Source organism: Hemicordylus capensis, chromosome 4, assembly GCF_027244095.1.
Source record: "Hemicordylus capensis ecotype Gifberg chromosome 4, rHemCap1.1.pri, whole genome shotgun sequence".
In the NCBI taxonomy this organism is placed as follows: domain Eukaryota; kingdom Metazoa; phylum Chordata; class Lepidosauria; order Squamata; family Cordylidae; genus Hemicordylus; species Hemicordylus capensis.
Window position 1 is genome coordinate 282,934,725 of NC_069660.1, and position 12,414 is coordinate 282,947,138.

Sequence of the window (12,414 nt, forward strand, 5' to 3'; positions counted from 1 at the left end):
TTGGGTTGGATCCCAAGAGCATGGAGTGCCAAGCTTCTAGCCAACAAAAGTTTAATATGGAGGCACTATTCTATTTAGCATCCTCCTTATAATTTAGTAATGGTAGTAGTAGCAGTAGCTGCAGCTCCATGACTGTTGCAAAATAATTATTCATTTGATTTGATAGGCCAGTTCCAGGCTTCTTCCATTTGTTGGGAGGGACTCTCAAATATAGGATTTTTGTGCAGGAGTGTATGTGTACACACACACACACTTCTAGCTTAAACTATTCTTCTAGTGTGTATTTCATTTTCTTAAGTCACAATATAGCCAAGCTTCAGCTGCAGTGCATTAAAGCATCATTTACATACAACTCTCAAATGTTTTCCTAGCTCTTGTGCTCCAGTTTAATGCCTTCCATTTTCTTTTCAGGAGAATCATGATCTATCAATGACACACATATTTTTGGGAAGCAGAAACAAGATGTGTAATGGCAAAGAGGAATGCTTAGTTTAATTATACTTAAATACCTAGCAATTGTAGGCAAATTTCTAGTGCAATAAATGTTGTGAAGATGCTTGGTTTAATTGGTATTTAGGGGAAGCAATTCTCATCTCACATACCTCAATGGGCAGCCTCCTACTGATGTCAGTGGATCTGGACTGCATCCAAGATCATGACATCTCAATGTTAATCTACTTGAGACCTGCTGCAAGGAGACCAACACCATCCCTTTCCTCTCCTCATCACAAAGGATGCAAATGAAAGGGACAGAGAGACTGAGACTTCAAACATGTACATAAACCCCAGTATTCTAGATTTTGCTATCAAACTATAGCTTGCAAATTCCAACAGCAGCACTACAAACATGCACAACAGTGTTTCTGTGCCTTGAAGAATGTTGCTGGCAAACAAAGGGACTGAACTGCATCCTAGGGATATTGTAACCAGCTCTCTCTGCATCATACTATGCAGATTATTGTGTGGAAAAATAAGAGCCTTCACAGAATGGAGGAAAGTACTGGCTATGTTCATAGCGTGACTGAGCACCAACCCCACTCTCCCCCTCCAAAAAGAATCAAAGACTCATTTTCTGGTTTTATATAAAAGTCTACAACATTTATTCAATACAGACATATTAAAGACAAACCCTGAAAACCAGGAAAGGAACTCCAACACTCCGTTACGAAGTGTATATATTTATATATATATTGTCAACAGCCGCTTCTTGCTGATTGAGCCATTGAGGTTTTGTGTGTGATTTTTTTTTGCTTTTAATAAAAAGCTTGTTTTAGCTACCTTCTGTGAACAATGTGCCTCTTTATCCTCAGTCTCTCACTACATTTTAGTTAAATCCAGCTGCTTTCCAGCTTTAATATTCACATTTTAAACTGCTTCATATGGTCAAAACAAAGATCTGCATACAAATAATAAGGAAAGCTCCAAGAGGGAAGAGGGGGCTGTTTCCAAAAGGGTAATTTAGACTTATTGCAAATGGCTCCAGTGAGACAATCAGAAAACATAAGCAATTTAACCCCTTTCTTCTCTGTAGGAGGATTGACTCACAAGCGAAATGGCTGGCAGTGTGGGAAAGAATCAGAGAGGGGGTAAAGAGGCAAACCTGATACCCTTCGGCTGGGAGGGAGCCCCAGAGAGTTGGCCTCTGCTAGCAGAGATGGGGATGGGGGCGGGGGCGATTTCTTAGAAAGACTGCTGTAATACGACCCGTTTCTGAGAGTCCTGGAAAGGAGGAGCTCTTGGAAATAAGTGGGATGGGGGGGGGGAGAGAAGCATAACAACAACTTGGATCGGGCAACGTGCGCGTCCTCAGGAGACTCCCGGCAGTTACAAAACACAAGGTTCGCCCACAGCCCAGTCAAAACAAGCTGGGATAGGATTACCATCTCCACCCGCCTGCGGAGCAGAAGAACAAACACAGCCTGGATGGGAGATGCAGAAGGGTGACCTTGGCAAGAGAGGCGCAGCTCTTCAGGACAGATTATATTTGCATTCAATAGTGTACAGTCCCCATTCCCCGCCCTCCCTCCCTCCAACCACAACCTCTCGCATGCCTTTACTATTTGACACCCGCCAACTTCGGCATTTCTGCCCCCGCCCCCAAGTAGCACACCGGTGCGCGCACAAAACGGGCTTCACGTGAAAGACAATGCTGTGCGGAAGAGTCCCTTTCCGCGCTCCCCATCCCCCAACGCGAGCAGCAGGCTGCGAGGGAGGTGCGTGCAGCATTAGTGTCCAGACGACAAACGCAAATCCTGGCGCAGGAGGCAGATTCAGGTCATCTCGACTGGTTAGATGACGGCTAGACGGGAGATTGGAGGGCAGCCGTTCAGGGCTGCATAGCACCACGGTTTCTCAAGAGGGAGCAGCCTGGCCCCAGCGTGACCACAAGCAGCAAAGCACAACAATCGTCCATTTCGTACTAGCGAAGGGCACAGGAGTCCGCTTCAAGTATATGGCGTTGCCTCGATAATCCGTCCCCGGAGGGATTTGCAGTCGTGCCTCGTCGCCATTGTGTTTGTGCCCCCTCCCCTCCTTGCGTGTGTGTGGGTTGCGGTGGGTGGGTGGGTAGGAAACGGCAAATCTTGGCGGTGGCAGGGGAAGGGGCTGCCTGCCGGCGATCTGTGGAGCCGGCTGCACCCCGGAGAGGGCTAGGGAAGAGGCTGCAAAGGAGAGGCGGGGAATGCTGTGGTTGCTGCAGAAGCAGAAGAGTCCCCTTCGCCGCTACTGCTGCTGTGGCAGCTCCCCGTGGACGAGGCAGAGCCGGGGGAGCCAGTGGTGGACGTCTCCACCGCCGTCGATGTCGTCGTAGCGGCCAGTTGCAATCGCCGGACGGCTTCCTTGATCAGGTTCCCGGAAAGGATGAGCTGCTGCAGGAGACGGTGCGGGTCGTCGTCGTCTTCCTCGTCATCGCCTGCCTGCAGCAGAGGGTGCTGCTGCTGCTGCTTCTTCCCCGCAGCCCGCAGCCAGCCCCGGCCGCACAGCTGCTTGGCTACCCGAGGGCTGCCCTTCTTGTCCGCAGAAGGCGCCGGCGGCTGGAGCAGTAGTAGCGGCGGGTGGGGAGGCGAGTGCCGGTGCAGCGAGGCTAAGAAGTCGAGTCCCCTCGGAGACGAATAAGGAGCCACTCGGTCTCGGCCGTAGTGCTTGGGGAGGCGGGGAGGCGGCGGTCGGTGCTGAGCGCTCAGCTGCAGCACCTCGCCCAGCTTGGCTACCAGCGCGTCCACTTCCTTCGAGCCGCTGCTCCCCCCGACGGGGCCGCTCTGCAAAGACACGGTGCGCTCCAGCAGCAGGAATTGCTCCCCGCCCGGCCGCCGACAGGGCATCGCAGCCGGCTGGTTACTCTGTCTCGTTGGCTTCCTTCTTTCCACTCCGCGGTGGCGGCAGCTCCCGCAGTTGCCAGTGAGCCTGCCCTCTCTCTGCCGGCCGGCCTCTCTCTAGCGCACCGCACTCGCTCTCAAACGCTGTTGTGACTGCTGCGGTTGGTTTGTAAACAATGGATGACGTGAGCTCCGGCCGCGTCCAACTGCGCTCCCGAAAAAAGGGGAGGAAGGAGGTGACAGACGATTAAAAAAAAAACCCTTTAATCGCCAATTTAGTCTCAGCAGCTCTAAGCCAGCAAGAGCAAAGCGCCCCGAGTTTTAGAGCGAGTCGCTAAAGGCAGAGGGACGGCCGCTCGCAGAAACCTATTTTTTCTGGTCTTCCTTTCCCTCCTGTCTGTCCGTGTGTATCCAAGTGGGCTCGCCCGCTTTTTCAAACGCCGGTAAAACTGTGGGAGGGGCTTCGGCGCTCAGAGGGGGCGGGACTGGTGTGTTCACCGTGGAGTCAGTGAGGTCAGAGCCCAAACTGGCCACACAAATATACACATAGACCGGTGGAAGCGTTTTGAGGTTACAATCCAGTGCACACGTAATTTAGGAGGGAGTAATGGCTTGTTTCGGGGCGTGCTTGCTAAGAAATAAGCCCTAAGAAATAAGGTTTAGTCCCACGTAAGTGTGCATAGGATTGTAGCCTGTCCTCAAAAGGATTTGCTTCAGGAAACGGACATGGATCTTGCGTAAATCTCGTTAAACTCATTGCGACTTACTTCTGAAAAAAACTGCATAAGAGTTGGCAGCTGGCTACTTTTAATTTCTATAATATATTTTAAAAATAATAATTTTGCTGCCCCAAGTTCTCCACTTTAAATAACTAAATTAGTAGACGTGTGATATGTGTATCTGGGTGGGAAATCATGTAACCCATTCTGAGACAAATGGAAGGGGAGTTTGTGTTGCTTTTCAGCGTTAGCCTACAAGGTACATCTAAAATATCATTAAAAACAACATCAGCAAACTTGATACAAAAGAGCAGCAGCATGACATGGAAACAGGAGAACCAAACAGAAATCACCTAAGCAGAGCTGGCTCCATTTTTTTACTTTTTATTTTTTTGCGTTGGAGGGGGGGGCGCTGTGCAAGGTACCTGCCCCCATCACCCACACACACCAGTGGGCCCTACCCGGCTTACTGGAGGACAACAATCTCATTTCTCTCAGCATCAACATTAGTAGGCCACTATGCCAAGCGGTAACACATCTCTTTGTGCCATTGTAATTGTCCCACTATACTATGCTCCTAGCCACCTAATGGCACAGTGGGGAAATAACTTGCCTAGGGAGAAAGAGGCTGCTGGTTCAAATCCCCATTGGTATGTTTCCCAGACTATGGGAAACATCTCTGTCGGGCAGCAGCAATATAGGAAGATCTGAAAGGCATCATCTCATAGTGCGTGGGAAATGGCAATGGTAAATCCCTCCTGTATTCTGTCAAAGAAAATCACATGGCTCTGTGGTTGCCAGGAGTTGACACAGACTCGACGGCACAACTTTACCTTTACTATGCTCCTGCATGGGAGGCATTGCATTGCATTGTGGGGAATTTAAATGGTGGCATCTCTCAGCACCGGCACCTGAAGGTGCATCACCATCACTGCTTGCTGCCTGGAAAGCCCACCACTGGTGCTGAGAGGCATGCCACGAAAAAGGAGGCCCAATCCCATCACTGATCAGAGAAAGAGAGCATGTGTGGGGGACTGCAGCCGAGGGCTGGGGCAGCTGCAGTCAACTCTCCCAGGGTGTCAGGCCACTGGCATCTGCCTGATGATCCCAACCCTGATGCTGGCCAGTTTTTAAATCAGGGTATTCAAATCAAGACACACTGAAGGCCTGTCTAAAAAGCATAGTTTTCATCAGGCTGCAGAAGGCTAAATATTTATTTTTTATTTATTTGATTTATATACCGCCCTTCCTAAATGGCTCAGGGCGGTTTACAATTAAAACAAACTTATAAAACAATGAAAAGCTAAAACAAATTAAAAACAATAAAACAACAACTAACAATTTAAAAACATTTTAAAACAAAAATTAAACATTGTCCCCAGACCCCAGCTCAAGAAGACACGTAGACTTAGTATGGAAGAAAAGGGCCACAACTTTGTTAACTATTACACAAGGCATGGCAGACTGGAACACCAGGTGATTAATCACCCTTAGAGAACAGTGCGGGCCAATAGAAGCAGGTCAGAACAGAAATAGGAAGAGATCAAGAGACTCTCTTGAGTCTAGGTGCCATATGCCGAGAAGACGCTGTCTCATGTAACCACCAACCTCAGCTCAGCTCAGCGAGAAGAGGAATGCGGAGGAGAGTCTTCGGACGGAGCAGATTGCAATGGGCAGGCGGGCAGGCAGAATCACAGAGGCACGAGCGGTTCTTCAGGTACTTTGGGCCCAAGCTGAAGAGGGCTTAAAGCCCTCTTGGATCACAACCAGTACATTGAATTGGGCTCAGAAACCTATCAGGAGGCAGTGCATATTACACAGCAGTGGAGTCCCATGCTCTGAATATCTAGCTCCTGTCAGTCAATAGCACAGCAACAAGCATTCTGCTCTAGCTGGTTTCTGACCACCTCTCAAAGGCAGACCCATGTCGAGGAAGTCACTGTAGTCTGAACAGGATGTAACCAATTATCAGGGCCAGATCTGCCGCCTCCTGAGAAAGGATGCAGTTGGCACACCAGCTGAAGCAATGCAAAGCTACAGAGTCTACCTGGCTCTCTACAAGCGGTGCTGGGTCCAGAAGCACCCCCATGCTGAGAACCTGACCCTCCAATGGAAGAACTAAACAGGCTGCATCACCAGTCCCGAACTGACTTTACAGTTCAAGCTCTTGTTTGGAAGGTTATACATCTAATAAGTAGGATGAGCTCAGGGGTGTAGCTATAATTTAGCAGTTGGGTTCAAAGAACCCAGGCTCCCCCCAGCTCCTGAGGGGCCCCCAGCTCCACCCCTCTCTATTTTCTTCATTATCTCCCTCACTCCGAGGGGTCGCCAGGTGTTTGTCAGTGGATTGTAGTTAATTGTCAGTTTTTTCTTAACTCATTGTGTCTATGTCTGTTTATACCCATATTTGCGGTGGTTGAGAAAAGGGGGGCATTAATCACCAAGGGTTAATGGTACTTGGCAACTAAATTGGCCTACAGAAAATCTGGTAGATGGCAACTAGATTGGCCTGTAGAGAGCCATGAATGAGAAATCAGTTACCTTAGGACAGCAGTTCTCAACCTTGGGTCCTCCCCAGATGTTGTTGGACTACAACTTCCATAATCGAAATCCAATTTTCAAATATAGGTCCCCTGATATTTTTCAATGACAGCTTCCATCATATATTATGGCAGAGGATGATGGGAGTTGTAGTCCAACAACATCTGGGGACTCGAGGTTGGGAACTCCTGCCCCAAGAAATATGACAACTGCAAGACATTCCTGAAGCTGCCGTGTACCAGTGAGCTCACAATACCCATGCAGCAAGATTCACTCCACAATGTTGTGCCCCACCAAATCCCCATCCCAATTTTTGGCAACATGAGATAAATGTATATGTATTTCTCCTCCAAGAAGTTTGTTTTCCTTCTTTAAGGAAGCACATGGGGGTGCGGGAGCACCACACCAACAGGAACAAGAGAAACAAGTTGTTCTAGTAAGAACTAATCTGCCTACTTTCCTTTCACTATCTCTACAACTGGACTAAATTTGGTTTAAATTGAGGTCCATAAGTTAGATCTCTTGCACCTCAAATGTTCACGCTTCCCCTGTCTTGGATCGGGGTGGATGACATCATTACAAACTACACTTCAAAAGTGTCCCTGTGTGTCACTCACTACAACTGTACCAAATTTGGACCAAATTGGTTAGACAGTCCTCAAGTTAGTGCACTTGCGCCTCAAAAGTTCACATGTCTGTCATTTTGGGTGGATGACGTCATCACAAACTATGGTATTAAGGTTTCCCCATGTGCCCCTACAGCTGTAGCAAATTTGGTTCAAATTGGTTAGGCAGTTCACAAGTTAGCCCATTTGCTCCTCAAAAGTTTACGCATCCACCATCTTGAATTGGGGTGGATGACATCATCACAAATTACATAGTTGGGGTGTCCCTATGTGTCTCTACAGCTGTAGCGAATTTGGTTCAAGTTGGTTAAACGGTTCACCAGTTAGCTCACTTGAGCCGCAAAAGTTTACACATCCACCATCTTGAATCAGGGTGCATGACATCATCACAAACTATGCCACTGAAGTGTCTCTATGTGTCACTCACTACAAATGTACCTAATTTGGTTCAAGTCAGTTAGACAGTCCACAAGTTAGCCCACTTGTGCCTCAAACATTCACATCTCCACTATCTTGGACTGGGGTAGATGACATCATCACAAACTATGCTATTGAGGTGTCCCCATGTGCCCCTACAGCTATAGCAAATTGGGTTCAAATCGGTTTGGCGGTTCACAAGTTAGCCCACTGCACCTCAAAAGTTTACTCATCCACCATCTTGAATTGGGGTGGATGAGATCATCACAAACTTAGCCGTTGAGGTGTCTCTATGTGTCCCTACAACTGTACCCGATTTAGTTCATATTGGTTCATGCATTGTGAAGTTTAAGCTGGACACAAACATGGACACACAAAATGCTGGGGGGTGATCTCATAAGCCTACTGAAAAGTAGGCTAACAAGTCGTTCTAGTAAGAACTGGACTATATCTGCCTACTTTCCTTTCAGTTTCTCTACAACTGGACTAAATTTGGTTCAAATCAAGGTCCACAAGTTAGACTGCTTGCACCTCAAATGTTCATACGTCCATCATCTTGTATCAGGGTGGATGACATCATTACAAACTACACCATTGAGGTGTCCCTGTGTGTCACTCACTGTTCTTCATTTGGCTCAAATTGGTTAGACAGTCCACATGTTAGTGCACTTGCGCCTCAAAAGTTTATGCATCTGCCATCTTGAACTGGGGTGGATGGCATTATCACAAACTACGCTGTTGAGGTGTCTCTATGTGTCCCTACAACTGTACCCGATTTGGTTCATATTGGTCCAGGCATTGCGGTTGATGGCAGGGACACACACACGGACACACAGAATGTTGGGTGATCTCATAAGCCTACTGGAAAGTAGGCTAATAAAAATATATCTTGAAATGCATCGGGACCTATTTTTAAAAAATAAACCATCAGTGCATTGCTCCTGATTTCTTCTCTTCCTGGTTTAAGGACCTTCAGGTTGCAACTCTATGCACATTTACGAGGGAGTAAGCTCCATTAAATCTGCATGGAATTGGGCTGCATGTTGGGATGTGGACAAGTGGGGTTGTCACATCTAGGTTTTGTTTTAGACATTCGGTAACTGTACAGTACTGACTATTCTATGGAGCACTATGGACATACACATATTTAAAGTAAGATGCATACGTTCCATGGAAGCAATTTGTTTTGAGAAAAGCAGTATCCCCTTAAAGAAGTAGTTGGCAACCAATTTGGCCTGTAGCAAGTCATCAGTGAAAAGTATGTTCCTTAGGTCAGGCATTTCCACCTTGTGTCTCCAGATGTTGTTGGATAACAACTCCCATCATCTCCAGCCACAATAGATGATGGAAGCTGTTATCCAAAAACTTCTGGAGACTCAAACTTGAGACTCCTGTCTTAAAAATATGTCAACCAGAAATAAGAAATAATTTCTGAAACTTCAGTACCACTGAGTTCACAATACCCATGCAGCAAGATATAATACATGTTGACTCCCTTTCTCCACAACCTTTGGATCAAAGGGAAATAAAAAGGTTATAGCAGTTTCCATTCAGGGCTTGGGGCCCCCACTTTTCTTTCTTTCCTTTTTTCTTTTGACAAAGAGAACAGTTCATACCAATATAGTCATTGGGACTACATAAAATGTGATCTCAGAATTGCTTCCCAGTGCTGACTTGGGCAACTCTCACTATTAGTTCATTCTGAAAGAATCTGGGCAGTCATCCCATGGTGCCCCACTAATGGTGTGATGAGAAAATAAGAAAAGACTGTTTTTCATAACCTACTGTGCACTTTGGAGTGTCCCAAAGATGTGGGAAGCATGATGAGGCAATCTGTTTACATAGACTTGGACTACAGTCCTCAGAAGTTTTAATGTTCTGTTCAATACTGTAAATTTAGCAAGAATGTTTACATTTTTCTCCATAGATGCTCTAGTGTAGTAATGCCTTCAAGAGTGCCCTGATATGTTTGTAATTCCCTTTATGGCAACCTTTTGCAGGCCCCCATCTTTATTTTATTTATAATGCTGTTGCCAGATAATTCATAGCTTTCCACTTGATGATATTTCTTCTCTTCTGTATGCACAACCTGTCTTCCTATAAAGCAGTGCATTGATTTATAATTTTTCCTTTGAGAACATAGTCTGCATTATCAGAATGAGCAAAAAATGAGTCATATTAACTCAGACAAGTTCACTGCATGTATGAATTCTTTGTGGGAAGGATCCAGTAAAGGGCATGAAAAAAACTGGAATGGCCATCTGCTCTATATACAAAAACAAAAAACAAAAAAAGAAAAAGAAGGCAGCTTCAGTAAGTAAGTAAGTAAAAGCTAACTTAGATCCAATGAACACAGGATGGAATAATAAAACTACTATAGTGAGAACACAAGCAGACTAGACTTATTTCAGATCCATGAAAGCACTGTTACTATTGATCATATCTATGGGGTATAATACTTTTAGAAACATTTTATTAGGAAAAGTCAGGTTATAATCATACCAAAAAACCCCAAATGCATTCCTCTATCCAGTTAGTTCAGACAGTCATTTTAACTACATTTAAAAAAAAAAAAGAAACATTAGTTATATTTGCAACATTAGATCAGGCCAATTATGCATCTTAAGATGATGCTTGTTCTCCTAAAAGTCTTTGTTGTCTTAACCTCATCAAAATGTTTAATAGCCAACATCCAGACTAATGATGAATGCATGAACAAATTTTGTGCATGCAACAGCAAAGGGACTGATTCCCTGTGCCTCCTGAAATTATGTCCCTGAGGATCTTACAACTGACAAAATCGCCCTCCCCTGTTGTGTGCATGCAATGTTCTTCCACTCACAAACATCATTAGTCTGGATGTCAGCCAGTATTACAATCTTTAAAACACACTCTACATGTTAATTTCAAACATTTCATGAGATCATATTTCCTCCTAGCCTTCTTTCAATATTGAATAACTAACACTCTGATCACTATTATCACATGAAAGATAAACTCCATTTCACACATGGTACCTAATCCTTTTACCTACCCCTAATACAATTATGACAAGAGCCCTGTACATGTGGTATGTTCCACATACGAACAATCTGTGTACTATGTATGCATGTATCTGTACACACATATATTTTTCAGGCATTATGTTCAAAACAGATTCAGTGGTACACTTCCTATTTAGAGTGCTGGACTAGGACCGGGGAGACCCGAGTTCAAATCCCCATTCAGCCATAAAACTAACTGGGTGACTCTGGGCCAGTCACTTCTCTCTCAGCCTAACCTACTTCACAGGGTTGTTGTGAAAGAGAAACTCAGGTATGTAGTACACCGCTCTGGGCTCCTTGGAGGAAGAGCGGGATATAAATGTAATAACAATAATGATGATGATGATGATGATGATGATGATTATTATCATCATCATCATTATCATCATCATCATCTTATACTACTACTACTAATAATAACTAATAATAATAATAACTAATAATAATAATACTTATACTAATAATTATTATACTACAAACAGACAAATATCTGCCACACAATACACCAGATATAAATGTAGTCGAGAAGAAAGAAAAACAAGTCAAAATAATCAACATAGCAATACCAGGGGATAGCAGAATAGAAGAAAAAGAAATAGAAAAAAATCACCAAATACAAAGATCTACAAATTGAAATTGAAAGGCTGTGGCAGAAAAAGACCAAAATAATCCCAGTGGTAATTGGCGCCCTGGGTGCAGTTCCAAAAGACCTTGAAGAGCACCTCAACACCATAGGGGCCACAGAAATCACCATCAGCCAATTACAAAAAGCAGCTTTACTGGGAACAGCGTATATTCTGCGACGATATCTATAACAACTGACAATAAAATTCTGGCATCCCAGGTCCTTGGGAAGGACTCGATGTCTGGATAAAACAAACCAGTCAATAACACCTGTCTGACTGTGTAAACAAGAAAAAAATAATAATAATTTGAAAGGGCCTGTATCCAGGTTCACTTTTTGAATTAATGCATGTACCCACATTCACACAAAAACATGAATGTCTGTACATATACCTGTACATATGTATAATATAATATCTGAACAGGGCATGATAGAATCCTCAATCCTGTTATCTCTTTGGTTTCATAGGTATCTGGATTTATTGACCATTTATGAACTTATTAATTACTCTCAGAAATATTTGTTAAAGCTATTTTATAGCTGTATTGTCATCATTTCTTTAGTTCTCTCTGTGTGGATGCATTTAAAGCCACTAATCAATATTCCATTCAATTTTTTTAAAATCCTCAGAAAGCAGCTATTAGTGTATTGTTTTCAATCCAAACCAGGGTTCTTGTGTGGGATGATGTGAGTTAGTGCATACAGAAGAATAACTTTGTTAGGAGATGATCCCTAATAAGGATGATCTTCACTTCTTCTTCCAACCTTGTGATTCTATAATATTATAGTCTGAGAAGGGAAAGAGAGAGCAAAACACCAGAATACAAAATGTTGAGCCAAATGCTTAAAATAGTTTCTTTCATAAACTTCAACATTGCCACAGCACTTAGGGTTGCTAAGTGACAAGAAACCACTCGCATATGTATAAAACAAAACAAAACCCCAAACCTAAACTAATTCTTAGTTTCATTTCTTCTGTGTTTGCTACTTTGGGGTAGAATGTTTAGGGAGGGGGCTGGTTTTCATGCCTCAGCAGCCACTTGAGTGAGACCACCTGGAAACTCCAGTCAATCTCTGTCCGTGTCTGAATCAGCAAGTTAATATTAGATGCTGCTGCAGGCATTACTG

At 44.4% G+C, this 12,414-nt stretch overlaps 1 protein-coding gene and 1 long non-coding RNA gene across 2 annotated transcripts in view; both read right to left on the bottom strand.

Annotated features, from left to right (window-relative positions):
* Positions 1-1,068: 1,068 nt before the first annotated feature.
* On the bottom strand, positions 1,069-3,718 carry LOC128324625 (GSK-3-binding protein-like). The gene has a single exon (XM_053249408.1). The coding sequence runs from the start codon at positions 3,318-3,320 to the stop codon at positions 2,649-2,651; it is 672 nt and encodes a 223-aa protein (XP_053105383.1). The 5' UTR covers positions 3,321-3,718; the 3' UTR covers positions 1,069-2,648.
* Positions 3,719-9,384: 5,666 nt separating this feature from the next.
* The window catches only part of LOC128324626 (uncharacterized), a 41,718-nt gene continuing 38,688 nt past the window's right edge, over positions 9,385-12,414 (bottom strand). The window contains exon 3 of the long non-coding RNA XR_008306988.1: positions 9,385-9,883. This is a non-coding gene — a long non-coding RNA (uncharacterized LOC128324626). The remainder of the gene's footprint in view (positions 9,884-12,414) is intronic.